The sequence below is a fragment of the Coptis chinensis genome, chromosome 1, assembly GCF_015680905.1.
Source record: "Coptis chinensis isolate HL-2020 chromosome 1, ASM1568090v1, whole genome shotgun sequence".
Classification (NCBI taxonomy): Eukaryota; Viridiplantae; Streptophyta; class Magnoliopsida; order Ranunculales; family Ranunculaceae; genus Coptis; species Coptis chinensis.
This window is the reverse complement of record NC_141456.1, coordinates 77,508,363-77,528,421: the sequence shown is the minus strand read 5'-3', so window position 1 is coordinate 77,528,421 and position 20,059 is coordinate 77,508,363. Positions and strand designations below refer to the sequence as shown.

Here is a 20,059-nt window from a genome sequence, read left to right as displayed (position 1 = left end):
ACACTGGCAAATAGTGCATCTAGTGGGAAAATTTTATTTGCCACCCCCATTTGCCACTAAACAAACACACCCTTAACGGTCGTGCAAGAAGTCACGTGTTCGTTCAGTTCTGCAAACGCTGTTTCTATTTTAGGAAGAGACAAGACAAAACAGGCTGCCAGAGTGCTAGCAGGACAACATAAAGAACCATTTACAGTTTACGTAGAACTACAGTTTTCGTACATATAACAGAACTCACGATCAGAATAATTACTGTAAACGCATATAACCCTCCTCCCCCCCGGGGCCCTTGCCAAGATTGTTGAACTTCGTAGATGAACTTTAAAGACATGAGCATACAGAAATAGACAAAAACATGGCAGTGCAGTCCTTATCAGTAGAGGCAGATCCACCTATCTGATTCTAGAGATACACATGTGACTTCGAATACAATAATTTCAATTTTTTCCATGTTCTGGAAAAGGCAACTTTGACGTTTTAAGCAATAATAGTACTGAAGGTGGAAAGCCAATCAAATCATCAAGGTCCCCTACGGCCCTACCCCTTCCTAACCTGACGTAAAAGGATGATGCCTCTTAGCAGTCACTTCAACCACAAATGTATCTGAAGTCCTGAACTATCTCTAGTTCGGTTGGCCCCACAAGGAGGGCATAAACGGTAAACCTACTATAATTTGTGGTTAGCCAGCACGTGCAACCAACAGATCACACATCAATATTCAGGAACAGCTTGCACTCTTTCCACAAGATTAATTCAAACGCTAAAGGGATATCCATATTCGCAAAGGTCTGCGTAGTTGGAAGATGTCGTGGCAAACACTCGCTACCGAAGAGACAGCCTCTGTGGGTTCTTTAGAATGGCCACCTGCTTCAAAACATTTTCCCCAAATTAGATCAGGATGTACACCGACTTCCTTTACCTGTAGCAAGCACTGACAGCCGAACAAAATGAATCTAAGAGTCAAACACTGACGGCGGATCAAGAGCAGTGAACAAAGTCCATTCCATGAAATCAGTACTTGTTGCATCTGCATTGAACTAGTGGGGGAGGTACCAAAACAGATGTGCTGGATAAGCACTGGTTAGGAGTTAGGACAGACAGGAGATTACCGAACGAAAGGATATCTAGACATGTAATATTCCCTTACGCGTGAAGCTCCATCCATAGCAAGAATGCCTTCAAGATCGCCCATAATTCTAGCTAGCCAAACTTCCAAATTTCTCTGGATTTCTTTCAAGTTGTTTCTAATAGAATCCATGGACCTTCTTGTGGTAAGTTTTCCATGGCTCCCAAGTTCATTGCTAAAATTGCTCTTTGCAGTTTCAGTTTGTAATTTCATTAACTTTTGTCCAGTCTCAATTGCACGCTGTTGAAGACGATATGCTTCGATTAAGAACTCTGTTTGACGTCGGGTTCGACACTCTGAGTTAAGAGTTGGGTCAGAAGGATCGTTCACCCGCTGTGAAATGAGAGAAGAGACAGCGAAAAGTTAGTTACCATCCAGCATCCAATTATAACACACCATGAAAACAATGAAAAACTAATAAATAACAGGTTGACTGTGAGATTGCAAACATATGACTTTTTTATGTTTAACGTCACATCTTCCCATTGCAGAGTAAATCACTGAGAAGTTGGCATTTCATTATTAGCAAGAGATTAGATGAAAGCGTGATCACATCACTGGGCTACTAATTGGGGTCAAGGTCAAAATTCAAGCGAACCAAAATAAAATAGAGAAGATAGTTAAGCATGGGACATGATATGCGGTTGAAAAAATAGCGGGCATGTTATAGGAAATAACTTTTATAGTTAAAACAGATCCCCCACAAGATACGGTTTGCTTCAACTTTAGCTTTGGTCAGCGCAAAAATTGCAGGCTGAAATAGCTTTATGATACCCAAGAGCAAATTCTGGCATCACTTCCAAATGCATATCCCCATACACCAGACATCCCTTCGATGGGTTATCTGAAATGCTTTTCATCAACTATTGGAAGATTATGCGATCAAACAGTATAGAGAACGGCACATAAATTATAACAATGCAAAATCTGATTTCATTCTTAAACACAAATAGAATAAAATTTTAGTGGCCGCTAAAATGTGGGAACAGTTTGACTACATCTTATTGCTTTTAAGTTTTAACGCAAGGGCCCTTCACCGGGATATTGAAACAGAAGATTATATGTATATCCCTATCTTTAATTCCTTGGCATGCAATGATATAGGTTTTAACAGGTCCTTAACAGGACTTGTATCCTTGACAATGTGGAACAGGAACAATGAAGTCTTCAAAAATTTGTAATGTATAACCACAGTAAATGGCTGATAAGCTGGAAGTTGCAAAAATAGAACACTGATATCATTGATATTAATGGTTAGTATCAACGGAGAAGCTTAATAGAAGAGTCGTACAATTTTTCTTTAACCATATTTTCAAAATCTAGCAGTAGTCAGCACTTCCAAACAAAAGTTAGTCTCAGTAGTGGTTACAGATAACATAATCTACTGAGTTATAAGTGGATACCATGTTTTATGAGTTAGCTTACTAAGTCAACCTATGCAGCATAGCTAAATTTAATATTGACAATACTTTCCTTCTTTAGCCACATAATTATATAGGAGGCACAAAAAAATAGGTTTTACATGGCTTACCATTTTTCCGCATAGGTCATCAATCTTTATTGCAAGCGCTTGATACCGCTTGGCTTGCTTCCTCAACAAAGATGGAATCTTTGAGAGTTCACCTTTATCAATCTTTTCCAAATTTAGTAATTCTTGCTCAAGTAATTTCAATTTGGAGGGAACTCCTGTTGATTCACCATCTAGCTTCCAAGGGGACTCTCTTCTGAATAAAAAACACTTTCCATTTTCATGTAATTTTGAGAGCAGTCAAGAAATTTTACTTTCGAAGGTATATAAGCAACAGCTGTATGAATTACCTTGCTACAAAATGTTTTGCCTGATACGATGACACTACAGAATCACACCGTTCATCCTGCTACAACAGATGCATTAATAATGTCTAGTTCAGTGGTTTGACTATTTACAGATCTTTGCAATACCTTAAAATGATAAAAAGGTTAAGCAACAAATAGAAATATTCAAGAACCTTACTTAAGTATCTCAAAAGGATGTTAAACTGATAGCCTAGATTTTTTAATGCATCACATTTGGTATGAGTAGAACGAATTACAATTTGTAACCTTTCTATTAATAAAATGAAAGCATATACCTCAATTATGTACCTACAAAATTACACTTCCTATAACTAATTAAATGATTACATATAAGATTCCTTTATACGAATAACAATAAAAAAGAAGGATTCACTATTTAAGCTCTTCTGATGGGTGTTCTTCAATAAAACACAGAGGGGAGTGGTTTGTATTCATTACCATATCGTTTGGAGAAAGCTGAAAGGAGTATATCATAACTCATAAGCTGGTAATGTAATCAAGCTATGCTTCTGAGTTTCAACTCAAAGAACTTAGCATTAATGTACTGAATTACTCTTCATAGACCAACTCCAATGGTCCCTTAAACACACAAAAAAGTACAATCAAGGTCCAACTGTTCCCCACATTTCTACCCTGTATGAATTTCACAAAAAATTTAATATTTCCTCTTATATATTCAGCTGGTTTGGCACAGGGCTCAGGCACCATTGCCATTGGCATCTAATACTGGACGTCATTCCTAGTGGTGTCCAATCATTCCTTCTTATTTTTATCTTTGTATAAAAAATACCAGCTTCAGACGCGACTCTTGACTTTCTTGTTGCTTTATTGAGCAAAAGAACTTGGGCACCACTGGAAGTTGCGTCTCACTCCACAAATTGGGGTTCCCTCTATTCTTATCTCCTATTTTTTGATACATAAGCAGGAGGATCTTACGAATAACACTAGAGTTGGACTTAGAAAGAATTTATTCTGTGAAAGTATAATTAAGGCTCTGGATGGTATCCCATACAGCTTTGGCAACATTTGTCGGTCACAACAGATGTTTATATTCTTTTGGTAGTCGCCCCCAATGCCAAAATCTCTAACAAAGAAGATTTTGGCCAGGGACCAACCACAAAGATCACGAAAGTCGTAATCACCTAGTTTTGGATCTATTATAACCGCCAATTTTTTCCTAATATGCAGGATTGCCAAGAGGAGCCAAAATGGTAAATTGTTGTTGATAGTAACAGCTTTGCTAATCGGGCCCTATTTAGCACGTTCTAGGTATTTTGCGTTTAGTGTTTGATACGAAGAATCATTGAAACCACTGATCAAGAATGCACAAAATAAATTGAGGGAGCCATATAATCAGAACAAGCCTCTGATTTGTGATTTTGTTTTGCAGACTATATGGTTGGCATTACCGCATCAGAATTTAACTTGTCCCCTCTAAATAGGGACATTATCTTTTACATCTTGTGGTAATGGTTCACATTTAAGGACATAAGAACCCTCTACTGAACATACTAGAGTTGAGTTCTTAGACACTTGACTTTCTTGTTGGTTTATTCAGGATAACCACTCAGGCGGTACTTGAAGTGGAGTCTCATTCCACAAATTGAGTTTCCCTCCATCCTTATCCACATACATAGGCAGGTGGACTTCAACAGAAGCATTGGAGTGGGACTTAGAAAGAGTTTATTCAGAGGAAACCATAATTAAGGCTCCGTGTGCTATCCCTAGCGATTTAGTGACATTTGTTGGTCACAACTCACAATAGAACTTTAACTGCGATGGTTTAAGGGCTTTAATTCTTTTGGTAGCTGCCCCAACCAAAATCTCTAATAAAGACCATTCTGGCCATGGGACCGACCACAAAGATCACCAAAAGTTGTTAATCACCTAGTTTTGGTTCTATTATAACCGCCAAATTTCGCCTGATATACCGAATTGCCAGGAGGAGCCAAATAGCAAATTGTTGTATGTAGTTACAATTTTGCTGATCAGGGACCAATTAAGCAAGTTCTAGGGATTTTGTGTTTAGGGTTTGATACAAAAAGTCACTGAAAACATCAATCCTGAATGCACAGAATAATTTAAGGGATCCAATAATCCATATATTCATTACAAACCTCCGATTCGTTATTTCCCATCTTATTTGGTTTACATTGTCAGTAGCATTTATCCAGTCCCACTTAAATACCGACATACTCTTTTACATTATGTGGTAATCATAACAATATATCAGCTGAACATACTCAAATTGAGACTACCAATTCCTTGACTAATATTCTTTTAAACAATTCCTCGACTTATAACCTTTCAAACAAACACATTCATCATAATATAGCACACAGTAGCTACGGATAATAACTAGAAACTCATGAAATATAAAATAGCATCTAATAAGACTAGTACCTGCCAATCGCCAGCTCGCTCCGCCCAAACTTTAGAAGCTGAAGACACAAAATCACTACTAAACCCATTTCCCATCCCATAAAGAAACTGCTGTTCCTCTCCCTCCTGCAGAAAACACTCTTCCCCTAAAACTCTATCCACACCAAATCTCGACATATATTCCAGCCCACCACTCTCTTCCTCACCATAAAACTCCTCCTTCTTCACTTCCACCTTCTCATCCCCCTCCTCCACGTCATCATCATCATCATCATCATCATACTCATTATTAACTTGCCTAGACATAAAATTAATCATTTCTTCTCTCTCCTCAACTTCTCTCTCCAACCTGTCCACACATTTCTCCAACTCCTCAACTCTCCCTCTCAACTTTCCCATCTCCTCATTACAACTCTCGATCTGATGCACCAACTTTTTTTCCTCTAACTGCCACCCGTTCCTATGACTAGCAAATATTTCAACGACTCTAGCATTTGCTTTTGAGTCTTCTTTTCTTCTTGACTTCATTTGTTTTAGTTGCTCCTCGGCTTCACTTAGTTTTAAAGTTAGTGCTCTGTTTTGTGACTGGAGTTTTATTATAGATCGTGGGATAAGTCCGAGAAATACGGCGAAACTTAGTCCGACGTAGGATGAAACTGTTTTTGGAAGAAGTAGTTCGTGTTGAGGAGGACTTTCTGGTGCGGCCATTATTATTGAGAAGTGTGAAAGTAGTGAAAGTGAGAAGTGAAGTAGTTTGCTGACATCTTTTTAATTTTGGTTGTTGTGGTTTCTCGTAATCTGTGATGGGTAATTTACGAAATTGACCTTTGTGTGGTGTGGGCCTGTGGCCTGTGGGGTACCGAAGTCGTGACAGACTTTTCGCTGATTGATTTTTTTTCTTGCAAATTTATTCATCGGAAAATGATCGGACGTTGACCTAGAAATGAGGACAGACAGCCGTTATATCTACCGACAAGTTTTATTCCACTGCAGAATGTGGCCCCACTTAAAAATAGTGTGAAATACCCTTAATACTTTCTACATACTAGTATACGGGGGTGAGCGGAGTGGGAGAGGAAGATGGAGGAGTGGAGATAGAGAAGGAAGAGTGGAGATTTAGAGTGTCTGGAGAGGGAGTGGAAAAGAGAGAGTGAGAAAGACGAAGAGAAAAAACAGAAAGGAAGAGATGAGGACAGACAGACATAAACCAATCAAATTGGTTTTTGTCTGCATAACCCCCCCTTCTCCCAAAATGTTCGCTCCGCTCACGGATTAGTTATTTTTATTTGAAAAAAAATAAAATTAACATAATATAAATTTACATATAAACCCTTGAATATCAACTTCCCTCTAGTCACATCTCTTACATCAGAAGTTATTTTCTCTCTCCTATTCCTATCCAAACTGGATGTCTCTTCTTCTCTCTCAACAACATTCACTCCTGAGTACACAATCTCCAATGAAAACTTTATTTTTTCCCGCCCAATTTCCTTCCTCTCTTTTTTTTTCCCTTCCATTTCTACTCTGATAAGATACATTATCTTTCATTCTAGAGTTCTTCATCTAAAAAATTCATTTGGAGAAGCACTGCAGATAACCGTGTGCTTGATAATAGACTAAAATTAATTGTTTACATTTAAGTTGATTACGCTTATAAATGATTCTGTTACATTCGAGTTAAATGTTAGTTTAATAGTAACATCCTAAATGTCCCAAGTCACTTTGATCATTGGATTTTTTCCACATGTTGTAAAAGTAAAGCAAAATAGGGATGAAAACCGTATTAAGCGTGTATTTTCAGGTTATCTAAATACAAATTTTATAGCACCATATTTTGTTGTACATTTGAGATAAGATGTCTTACTATGATCATATTTAGTTCAGTTAAACTATAGTACGCTCTCTAAAGTGAACTTACATAGTGGAGTACATATGAGATAAGATGTCTTAATATGATCATGTTTAGTTTAGGTAAATTGTATTAAACTCTCAAAAGTGAATTGATATAGTGTCGTACTTGGGAGATAAGATGTCTTAATATTATCATGTTCAGTTCAGGTAAACTATAATACACTGTCTAAAATGGACTTATATAGTGTTGTACTTGGGAGATAAGATGTCTTGATATGATCAAGTTTAGTTCAGGTAAACAGTAGTACGTTGTCTAAAATAGGTTAATATAGTGTCTTACTTGGGAGATAAGATGTCCTAATATGATCTTGTTCAATTTAGGTAAATTGTAGTTCACTGTCTAAAGTGGACTTATATAGTGTCGTAAATAGAAGATAAGATGTCTTAATATGATCATGTTTAGTTTAGTTAAACTGTAGTACGCTTTGTAAAGTGAACTTATATAGATGTGTTTTGGGTTTTTGTTTCAGCCATTGTCACTAAAGCATATCAAAGTCTTTTTGAATTATATGATGATGGTTGTAGGTGATTTTCTGAGTATCCCACAATCTTCTGCTGATGTCTTCACACCGTGTTCTAGTTCAAAGCGTATCTACCGAAACCAATAGAAGTGTTTGATAATATGGACTGAACCACGAAGTGGCTGCCTACGTATTCTCTTTTAGGAATCAAGTTTGTCGTAGTTCTTTATGGGGCTGAATAACATACTAAGTGGGCAAGAAGAGATGACCAGAAATCGGCCTCCAGAGAGCCGCCTCTATATCTTGGCCATTAGGGATCCGTCATCCATTCCCATACTGCTACTTCCTATATAGTAACTTATGGAAGGCCCTAGAATAAGGTTTCCTTGGCTACCAAGAAACCATCCTCTCGCTAGGGTTTCCTCTTTTCTTGTCAAGATATGATCAACATCAGAATAGAAGGTATCACATAGAAGGAGACATAGTTGGACTAGGTTTCCATAATAAGCCTTTAGACCTAGAAGTCTTCTATAAATGGAACACCTATTCTAAACACATCCAAGAGTCCTTCTAATACTGAAATACAGTTGTACAAGGTCGTCATCCAGTTCTTGACCAATTCAGGAATTGACCTATCTAGTTCCCGAACTACTTCACAGAACTGACTAGTCAAACTAGAAAAACTGTCCTGAACTCATAGGAATTGTCCAGAACTGACCACATCAGCTCTGGAGTCATTATCTTATGCTCCATTCCCCTTCTGATAACAATCCTTTGGTGTAATCTCACTCTGCCACGTGTCTTTAGGGACGGAATATTACCCCTACAGATGCCCCCTCTCCTGTCAAGTGTCAGCTGACACCACTGAGGTGTGACTCTTGGTAGGAGATCTTATGTGAATTTTGTGTTTCACCTCAGAACTTTACTTTGATTGGCTTAGATCCATGTTATCTTGATCTCCAACAATAACTAGTCTGATTTCCGAGTGAATAAGTGTTACTAACACTTCTAGTGCTCAGATGAGGTGAACTGCAATCCACTCATGGATTGAGCTCTAACTCTTTAAGCGAGAAGTTCTCTGAAGTTGCCCATAACTTAGTGTCCATGCTCAGACTAAACTGTTAAACAGCTTATTTTGGGATACACTCGCGACTCCACATGTGTTCTACCCTAGTCGTGTAGAAACCTCTACCGGATCAGTTCATGAGACCGGTACATCATCAAAAGAGAGTAACCATAGGCAAAAGTAATCTATCTTAGTAATGTAGGTGCATCTCATGAACTGATTTGACCACCAATTATATTAACCATAGAGTTGAGTGTCATCACAAAACCAGTGTCTTAAACCAAAGGAATTTATATGACATAACATGGACTAATATATATATTCTACCTTTGATGCCCCCAAAGTTTATTTGGAACAATATAGGTAACCCTAAAAGGCTGAACTGGTAAAATAGAGACATAACTAGAATCTGATAAGGATATCATGAGAGCTATCATGTTTAACCATAGTGGTGTTTAACCATAGTGGAGATCACGATCGTAGGAGAGAAATTGGGATCTTTATTCGATGGCATCTCGGTGCCTTGAGCACGACATTGTGTTCAATACGATAGGTCCTGTTTATTTAAAAAATAAATATGTTATTGCTAGAACATTAGTGGGGGAGTCTTCCTCGGCACAAACATGCCGACATAAGTCCAGGCCAGTGATTGTGTGCTAGGATTTCGATCCAACCCAAATCTTCCTAGCAACCACGGTGGTGATGTCATGGGAACGCAAGGAACTGGCATATAGCTTAGGTCCCTAAGAACATTATCTCTGGTTCCAAGTCAAATGGCATACAATTTATTGAATAGATAGTGTGGTCATTTTTCCTAAAGGCTTAACCAATCAAGGATGACACTGTTGACTAAGTCAAGAGTGGCGGAGTTTTCTTCAGCATAGTTATGCTGACACAGGTCCAGACTGATAGGGTTATATACTAAAAGCATTACTTTTGTATTAACTCTAATTCTTTATATTTTGAATGAGAATCATATGGGCAAATGTCATGCATATTATATATGTTATTAGTTATATGCATGTGTCTAATACTTTATGTTATAGATGATATGGTGTGGACACACAGAAGATCATATCATCAGTATCTTATAAAGTATAAGTAATCGTTCACAACCTAGATGGATTTGGACAAACTATTGGTACGGTTGTAGTATAATCTGGTATTAGTCTATCTTGACTATAGGATTACACTAGTACACTTTATGTGTATTGAACATGACCAAGTGAGGTTGTTTCTCTTTATACTGACTATATAAGAAAACAAATGCCTCTGTTATTATAGATGCTTATCCTCTTAATCCGGATATAATAACGGACACTTACGTGCATTGTACATTACTTTAAATCATCAATGAGTGAGATTCATTTGTGAATCAACAAACTCGATGGATTGGGTAATGACATTGTATGTAAGGTGTGTTGTTGATTATAGAAGGTATCCGTGTCCCGCAAGAAGTCGGGCTGATGATATCCCCTTGAGGAGGTCATAAGGATTGTCATGTAAACCCTACAGGTGGATTTGATCCGACATGACAATGAGGTTGAGTGGTACTACTCAAGGATATAAGAAGTTGATTGATGTTGTTGTTAGTAACTTGACTTAATCAACGGACATTTGATATCTTAAACATGGGGAGATCAACGAGCATATAATATGGAGCCCATAAACGCTGACACGTAATTTGGGATTAGGGCGGTAGTGCAACAATGACCTTTAGTGGAATAAGCCATTTGTTGACGGACTTGGGCCGTGTGTTCTGGGAGAACATGGGAAGCCCAAGCCCGTCAGGAGGCCCAACCTTAATTTCTCCTCATGGTCCCTGTTGTAGCCTATAAATAGAATCATTTTTCTCTTGGCCAAAATTACTATTCACTAGATTGAAAAGAGAGTCAAGGAAAGATAGATCCAAAATTGGATCTAGCCTTGTGAGAAAGAAGGGGGTTGGTAGATCGTTGCCCACATAACGTCCAATATATTCTAAAAGAATACAACAGAAGATCAAGGGGTTGATTGTTGATTCGGATTCATAGCTATTGGAATCTCAGAGATATCAAGAAGCTGATCTAAATGTATGATTTTCTATCCAGAACCGTGAACCACATAAATTCGGCTGCGTGTGGATTTTCGCGGTTTGTAAAATATTCATTCTAAAAATAACAGTTCCTACAATTGGTATCAGAGCATGTAGATTTGTTGGTAGATGTAGAACTGTTCTAACATGGTTTTGTATGCATCTAGACCAACTGTTATTGTCAGAATGATTTCTGAAAAGAAATGGATCGATTTTTGATTTTATGAAAAATTGATCGGTTTTTATAGTTTTTGATTATTGGTGGATGTAATTTAAATCATAGTATGTATCGTGTCATTTTTTTTATCCATGATGTAATCATATGTAAAGATCAAAAGATCAAAAGATCAAGAATTGGATTGGTTAAAGATTTGGATCTGAGTTTTTTCTCGTGGAGCGCGGGTGGAGCACGGGTCGTGCTGAAGCGCCTGGAAGTGAGCGCGCCACACGCCTTGGACAAACAAAAATGGAGCGCGGGTCGCACTAATGCGCCTGGAAGTCACTGAAGGTATGAGCTACCACGCGCCCTATCTGGTGTATAAATGGGGAGATGGGTCACGCCGTGAACTCGAATGAGGGAAATCTGCTTTATCGCTCGGGGTGTATGCGGTTGATTTCGTGAGGTTTCTAGTGAAGGAAACAGGCCACGATTTCTTGCAAATTTCCATTTTTGCGAAGGCAACTAAAAGAGTTCGGCGAACAAGATGGAGCAATGAATATAGGCCATAACAGTTGTGAATTTATTCTCCATGTTATTGTTCATATTTGCTTATTCTATATGCATGTTTTTATTTGTGGATGTTTGTTAAAAACTAAGCCCACATGAATAATAGATAACATGGACATAGACCTGACCAGTAAACAGAAAGATCCTCAGTTCTAAATAACTAAGTGGGAGCGAGAATTTAGTTTCGTATAAATCCCACGGTTTCTATTACTGGTTTGTTAGTGATGTAATTATACTTGCGCGTCAGTTTTAGTGCCTTCCTCCATATCGGCTGAGTCTAATTACGGATCACCAGAACAAACTTCTAAAGGACAACTATATGAAGTTATTAATGTATGAATTCACTTCTCCATCTGAAGGGATTCATTACAAATAATGGACTAAGAAGTTGAGTATTGGTATACACTTAGATGCAACTAATGGTATCCTCCCCATCGGAGTCACTGCTATTATTTGTAGGACCAAAGAAGGTTAGCATTTTAGTTTTACTTGTCTAGATGGCATGTGTCCACTCTAACGAGTGGTGTGTTGTTAAGTAGACGAGAAGTAGAACTAATAGGAAAAACCTCTCTACACGAATGAAGATATGGTAAACGTCCACACTATCGTGGCTTACTACATCTCGGTGTGTAGGGCGCTGATGGGTTAATTAATTGATTTTTAAGTTAACTCCAAAAGTATTTCCACGAATGTAGAATGGTAAACGTCCACACTATCGTGGCTTACTACTTTTCGGTGTGGAGGGTGCAAGTGATGGGTTGATTAATTAATTAATTTTTGTTATTAACTCAAGAAGTTTTTGCCCTACATAATAGTAATTTTATGTGATTCTCAAGTTTTCAAAATGGTTACTTTCAACCCACTAGCAACTATTCTTAAGGAAAACAAACTTATTGTCCCTTATAACATAGACTGGAAAGAAGATGGTCCTCTTCTCAAACAAGAGAATAATGAAGGTATGTCTCATGCACTAGTTGTTGAAACATGTTTAGCGGTGTTATCTACCAATACCTGGTGTGTAGATACAGGAGCCACTGACCATGTATGCATTTCGATGCAAGGGTTCCAGGAAACCAGAAAACTAAGTGCTGGAGAGATTACCATATCTTTGGGGGATGCTACTAAAGTAGTGGCTGTTATAGTGGGAGATGTTTGTTTATCTTTTGGTAGAAATAAGACTATGGTGTTAAAGAATTGCCTTTATGTGCCTAATTTTAGAAAGAATTTAATTTCAGTTTCTATGGCAATTAAAGATGGATATTCTGTTTCTTTTAATGACAAGGTAGTCATTAAGAAAAGTAAACATTTTATTTGTTCTGGTACATTAGAAGGCAATTTATACATCATTAATTATATTCCACCCACAGTGCATCAAATGGAAATTAATAACACATCTTCTAATTCAAATAAGAGAAAGGAACCTTCTCAAATGAACCAAACACATCTCTAGCATCTACGATTAGGTCATATCAACTTGAGGAGGATTCAGAGATTGGTAGCCGATAGACCTTTGGGTTCATTGAAAGTGGAAACTTTTCCTATCTGTGAATCCTGCTTGGAAGGTAAGATGATGAAAAGGCCTTTCATGGCCAAGGGGTATAGAGCCAAAGATGTGTTGGAACTGGTTCATTCTGATTTATGTGGACCCATGACAGTCTAGGCTAGAGGTGGTTTTGAATACTTTGTCACTTTCATTGACGATTATTCAAGATATAGGTACATTTATTTGATGCACCGTAAGTCTGAGTATTTTGAAAAATTCAAAATGTACAAGGCTGAGACGGAGAAACGTCATGGAAAATGTATCAAGTCACTACGATCAGATCGTGGTGGTGAATACCTCTTAGGAGAGTTTAGGGATTATTTATCAGAGGTTGGAATTACATCCTAAATGTCTGCACCTAGGACTCCCCAACAGAATGGTGTAGTAGAGAGGAGAAACAGGACTCTTATGGAAATGGTTAGATAGATGATGAGTTATACAGATTTACCAATTTCGTTTTGGGAATATGCCTTGGAAACAAAGAAATTACATTCTGAACTTGGTACCTTCTAAATCAGTACCTAAGACCCCAACAGAATTGTGGACCGGGCGTGAGCCTAATATGAAACACATTCGGATTTAGGGTACCCCAGCACATGTGTTGGGAGATGCTGATAAGTTCGGATCTCGTATAGAAGTACGTTTGTTTGTAGGCTATCCTAGAGGAACGAAGGGTGGTTTATTTTATAGTCCTAAGGATCAGAAGATCATTGTTAGCACCAATGCTCGATTCTTAGAAGAAGACTATGTGATGAACCACAAAACCCCAAGTAGTATTATTCTAGAAGAATTAAGAGGAGAGACACCAACTATTTAAGTACCAATTGTACAAGAACTAGAACCACAACGTGTCAATTATGATGTACAAGAACAAGATGTGCTTCGTCGTAGTGGGAGGGTTGTTAGACAACCTGACAGGTGGATTGGTTTGGGAATATCTTCAGACATAACCACTGATAACCAAGATCCTGATCCCTGGACCTATAATGAAGCACTCCAAGATAAAGATGTAGAATCTTGGCAAAAGGCAATGATTTCGAGATAGAATCTATGGATTCTAATCGGTATGGGAGCTTGTAGAGCCACCCAATGGTGTTAAAACCATTGTATGCAAGTGGGTCTATAAAAGAAAAAGAGGGGCGACGATAAGGTTGAAACCTTTAAAGCAAAAGTCGGTGGCAAAGGGCTTTACTTTCGGAGAAGGTATCGATTATGAGGAGACCTTTTCACCAGTGGCCATGCTTAAATCTGTCCGGATTCTTTTATCTATCGTAGCTCATTTCGATTATGAAATTTGGCAAATGGATATCAAGACAGCTTTCCTTAATGGAAGTCTTGAGGAAACCATCTATATGAAGCAACCAGAAGGATTCATTGAAAAAGGTCAAGAACATCTTGCTTGTAAGCTTAAAAGATCCATTTATGGACTTAAACAAGCTTCTAGATCATGGAACATTCGTTTTGATGAGATAATCCAATCTTATGGATTCGATCAAAGCCCAGACAAATCTTGTGTGTACAAGAAATTTAATGGAAACGTAGTGGTATTTCTTGTGCTTTATGTAAATGACATCTTACTCATTGGAAATAATGTGAAAGTGTTGTCAGACATAAGGGTATGGTTATCAAAGCAATTTGATATGAAGGACTTGGGAGAAGCGGGTCACGTCCTTGGGATCAAAATTATAAGAGATCGCAAGGAAAGAATGTTGTGCTTATCTCAGGCTACCTATATTGATACTGTGTTGACTCGTTTTAGCATGCAAAACTCCAAGAAAGGTTTCTTGCCTTTCAGGCATGGATTTCCTCTATCAAAGGATATGTGTCCCAAAAACACCAAAAGAGATAGAGGAGATGAAAGCGGTTCCTTATGTTTCGGCTGTAAGAAGCTTAATGTACGCCATGCTATGCACGAGGCCAGACATCTGCTTTGCCGTAGGCATGGTTAGCAGATATCATAAGAACCCATGACAAGGGCACTGGACTGCGGTAAAACATATTCTGAAGTACCTGAAAAGGACTAAGGATTATATGTTAGTATACCATGCAGATAGTTTGGTTCCCTTAGGGTATACATATTATGATTTTCAGTCAGATAGGGACAAGAGTAAGTCTACCTCAGTTTGTGTGTTTACCTTGGGAGGTGGAGCCATAGTATGGATGAGTGTCAAGCAGAAATGCGTGTCTGACTCCACCATGGAAGCTGAATATGTGGCAGCCACTAAGGCAGCCAAAGAGGCAGTTTGGCTCCGGAACTTCTTATTAGACTTGACAGTGGTACCTGGTTTACCTAAAAGTATCACACTTTATTGTGATAACACTGGTGCGGTATCTAACTCGAAGGAACCACGAGCCCATAAAGCAAGTAAATACATTGAGCGCAAGTACCACCGATAATACGATCAATCGTAAAGAGAGGAGATGTCACTGTTACCAAGATAACATCAGAAGATAACTTGGCTGACCCCTTTACAAAGAGTTTACTAGCTAAGTCTTTTGACAGGCATGTTGAGGGGATGGAAATCAGATGCTTGGCAGCATAGCTTTAAGTATAAGTGGGAAATTTGTTAGTAGTATACTAAAAAGCAATGCTTTGAGTATAAGTGGGAGATTGATAGGGTTATATACTAAAAACATTACTTTTGTATTAACTCTAATTGTTTATATTTTGAATGAGAATCATATGGGCAAATGTTATGCATATTATATATGTTATTAGTTATATGCATGTGTCTAATACTTTATGTTGTAGATGATATGGTGTGGATACACAGAAGATCATATCATTAGTACCTTATAGAGTTTAAGTAATCGTTCACAACCTAGATGGATTTGGACAAACCATTGATACGGTTGTAGTATAATCTGGTATTAGTCTATCTTGACTATAGAATTACACTAGTATACTTTGTGTGTATTGAACAGGACCAAGTGAGGTTGTTTCTCTTTATACTGACTATATAAGAGAACAAACGCCTTTGTTATTATGGATGCTTGTCCTCTTAATCCGGATATAATAACGGATTACGTGCATTATACATTGCTTTAAATCATCAATGAGTGAGATTCATTTGTGAATCAACAAACTTGATGGATTGAGTAATGACATTGTATGTAAGGTGTGATGTTGATTATAGAAGGAATCCGTGTCCCACAAGAAGTCGGGCTAATGATGTCCCCTTGAAGAGCTTATAAGGATTGTCATGTAAACCCTACAGGTGGATTTGATCTGACATAACAATGAGGTTGAGTGGTACTACTCAAAGACATAAGAAGTTGATTGATGTTGTTGTCAATAACTTAACTTAATGAACAAACATTCGATATCTTAAATATGGGGAGATCAACGAGCATATAATATGGAGCCATTAACGTTGACACGTAATTTGGGATTATGGCGGTAGTGCAACAATGGCCTTTAGTGGAATAAGTCATTTGTTGACGGACTTGAGCCGTGTGTTCTGGGCGAACATGGGAAGCCCAAGCCTGTCAGGAGGCCCAACCCTAATTTCTCCTCATAGTCCCTTTTGTGGTTTATAAATAAAATTCTTTTTCTCTTGGCCGAAATTACTATTTACTAGATTGAAAAGAGAGGCAAGGAAAGATAGATCCAAAATTGGATCTAGCTTTGTGAGAAAGAAGGGGGTTGGTAGATCGTTGCCCACACAACGTCCAATCTATTCTAAAGGAATACAACAGAAGATCAAGGGATTGATTGTTGATTCGGATTCATAGCTATTGGATTCTTAGAGATATCAAGAAGTTGATCTAAAGTTATGATTTTCTATCCAAAACCGTGAACCCCATTAATTCCGCTGTGTGTGGGTTTTCGCGCTTTGTAAAATATTCATTCTAAAAATAACGGTTCCTGCAATTTGTATCAGAGCATGTAGATTTGTTGGTAGATGTAGAACTGTTCTAACATGGTTTTGCAGGCATCTATAGCAACTGTTATGGTCAGAATGATTTCTGAAAAGAAATGGATTGATTTTTGATTTTATGAAAATTTGATCGGTTTTATAGTTTTTGATTGTTGGTGGATGTAATTTAAATCACGGTATGTATCGTGTTATTGTTTTTTATGCATGATATAATCATATGTAAAGATCAAAAGATCAAAAGATCAAGAATTGGATTGGTTACACTAGTAGAAAAAAGGCTTTTTGTGACTGTTTTAAAATATTATTTGTGACTGTTTTATTCAAAATGGTCACAAATAGTAGAAAAGGGTGGGTTTTTGTGACTGTTTTAAAAAGTTTTTAGTGACATGCATTTTCGGAACGGTCACAAATGGTTTTTTTTTCTAAATAAGGTGTATATGTGTGGAGAACTATTTGTGACTATTTTACTAAAATAGTTACGTATTATCCGACCATAAGTGATCGTTTGACCCAATATTTGACCCAACTAGTTTTTGGTCCAGTGCCCACAATTCCTAATTCAAAACACGACACAGCCACGTTCACTCTCACTCATAAAATGGTGTGAATTTGTAATTTCACTGTAACAATTTTTGTTTCCAAAAGCTTTCCAACCCGCTCAAAATTTCAGGTTATCTCTCGCCCATTAAAAGAAAAGAAAAAGAAAAAAAGAAAAAAAAAACCCTAGGCTACTACTACTCACTATCGCACTCTCTCCCCCACTGAACTGCCCTTTCTTCTCGCCTCCACCACCAATTATTAAATCACCTCAAGTCGTAACAACGGTGTATGTTTTGGTATTGAAAGTTATGGAATCTCAGTCACAACATTGGAGGAGGTTTTTCTAAGAGTTGCAAGATGCGAAGTAGAAGAAATTGAACATATGGAACCGGATAAGGATCTTGTTTAACTAATTCTCTTGATTCTGATGTTCAGCATTATTCTCAGATAAAGGCTTCGTATACCAAAATACTCTGTGGATATTATAGGAAAGTTCTTAGGGCAGTGTTCACCATAGTGAAAAGATCTTTCTATTTGATTTTCACCATGGTTTTCAGTTTATTAGGTTTTGTACAGGGGCCCTGTTGTAGTTGTATCATCCCAAGGTCTACATTCTGGGAACATTTTAAAGCTCTTCTTATAAAGAGGGCAATATCTGCTCGTAGGGACCGAATGCTTTCCAGCTTGTGATCCCAGTTGTGTTCTTGTTCTTTGGTCTTCTTTTCCTCAAGCTTAAGCCCCATCCTGATCAGTTGTCTGTGACCTTAACAACATCAGAGTTTAATCCTCTTTTACAAGGTGGAGGTGGTGGTGGTCTGGTTCCTTTCAATTTATCATGGCCAATTTCAGCAGCAGTACGTGTTTTTTTTTTTTTTACATCATTCTTCCATAGTTTCATATTTATTCTGAATCGTGCCATGTACTATTGTTCTTCTCTACTTCATGACATGCAATTTCCAACTGAAAGCTTTCATCATGCAGGTTTCACATTATGTAGAGGGAGGCTGGATCCAGAGAGCTGAGCCGTGATCATATGAATTTCCAGATTCGGAGAAGGCACTAGCAGATGCTGTTGAAGTGGTAGGACCGAGATTGGGTCCAACCCTTATTTCAATGAGTGAATATCTTATATCTAGTTTGAATGAATCATACCAGTCATGGTATCTCCCTTACTTCTATGCTTTACTATGTCTTAAATGTTCTTCCTTTTTGCGAAGAAATTTATTTTGGTCAAATCAGAAAAATTAACATAAGTTTAGGAGGACAGGGACCAATCATAAGACACAATTGGCAAGATCTCGTCTCAAAACTTACTAGTTACGACTTAATTTGTCTTTCACATAACTAAGGAATTCCTTTAACAGAATATTCACATGGTTACAAGAGAAACTTTGCTGATCCAACATGGTGCATGCTTTCTTGGCAATATTCAGAAGAGGGGAGATGTTTTTAATGGCTTCTTTCTCGCTTTGCTATCCACCTCTTTACTTTGTGCTCCATAGTCGTACTCGACTTTGTTTTGTTTTTTCCATTTTCTGTTGGCCACACAACTACCACTTGAAGTCTTTAGTCTATGGTAAGGTTGTTGGCAATCAGTGTTATGGATCTCGAGGTTTGTGAAGGATCATCACTCTACATGCAGTAATCGGTAGTTATTTATGAAATTTTGTAAAGAAGGATCATCACTTTGTAAAGAAGGAATCTACTTATGTTGCTTGTAGTTTTAGGTGCATTGTACTTGGTTGTAAGTGTTTGAGTTATTCACAAAGGGTTTGAGTTGTACATGTGTTCCCTAAGAATAATTAAAGTGTACATATACATTCTTTTTCAACTCCTTGGGGGTAGGCTAAAGCATTGGTAATATGTTTATTTATTTATATATAGGTGCTTTGTACTTGGTTGTAAGTGTTTGAGTTATTCACAAAGGGTTTGAGTTGTACATGTGTTCCCTAAGAATAATTAATGGGTATTAGACCTAAGTCTATCTTGGTTTAAGTTAACAATGGACATATTGTTTGTTTGTGATATCAGGGTTTCTTATAAGATGCTTATAATGACTTGTAGCTTGTTTCAAATAGTTTCGGTCGACCTTACCCCTTAGATATATTAACAGTTGAAATTTTGCTTATTCACATAGGTATTTATGATCTTGAGTTAACTATTTTGCATTCAACTATCATACCTACTAATGATTTACTTTAAATCCTTAAGAAATATCTTATATATAATTTGTGCATGCCTAGATTACTTGGTTACCTTGTATATCGGTGCATTTACTGGCTATTTTATATCAAGTTATATTGAGTGTCACCACCTCTTTTCAATTGCAGGATTCAAGTGGGCTAGTGTGTTAAAAGATGTGAGATAGGATTTTGGGGTTCCCTTGGAGGAATGAATATACTAGTTGGGAAAGCGCTGTGGATTTGTCTAATTTGTTCATATGTGGGTGATCGACTTTGACGAGATTATATTATTTTTTCATTTGGATTTGGATTAGGCTGATTATATTTAT

At 37.5% G+C, this 20,059-nt stretch overlaps 1 protein-coding gene across 6 annotated transcripts; it reads right to left on the bottom strand.

Annotated features, from left to right (window-relative positions):
- Positions 1-298: 298 nt before the first annotated feature.
- Positions 299-6,163, bottom strand: LOC147525261 (Ribonuclease P protein subunit P38-like protein). Of its 6 annotated transcripts, none has more exons than XR_015221163.1 (5): positions 5,366-6,157; positions 2,945-3,003; positions 2,658-2,850; positions 973-1,459; positions 299-864 (listed from the first exon to the last, which is right to left on the bottom strand). XR_015221163.1 is itself a non-coding variant. In XM_086605829.1 (4 exons), exons 1-4 carry the CDS (start codon positions 6,050-6,052, stop codon positions 1,106-1,108), a joined length of 1,290 nt encoding a protein of 429 aa, XP_086461955.1. In that variant the 5' UTR covers positions 6,053-6,163; the 3' UTR covers positions 299-1,105. The 6 variants fall into 6 exon arrangements, 4 of the variants coding, with proteins under 4 accessions (XP_086461955.1, XP_086461961.1, XP_086461943.1 ...); XR_015221168.1 differs by having other exon boundaries at positions 2,945-3,000; XM_086605829.1 differs by having other exon boundaries at positions 299-1,459; positions 2,658-2,847; positions 5,366-6,163.
- Positions 6,164-20,059: the final 13,896 nt, after the last annotated feature.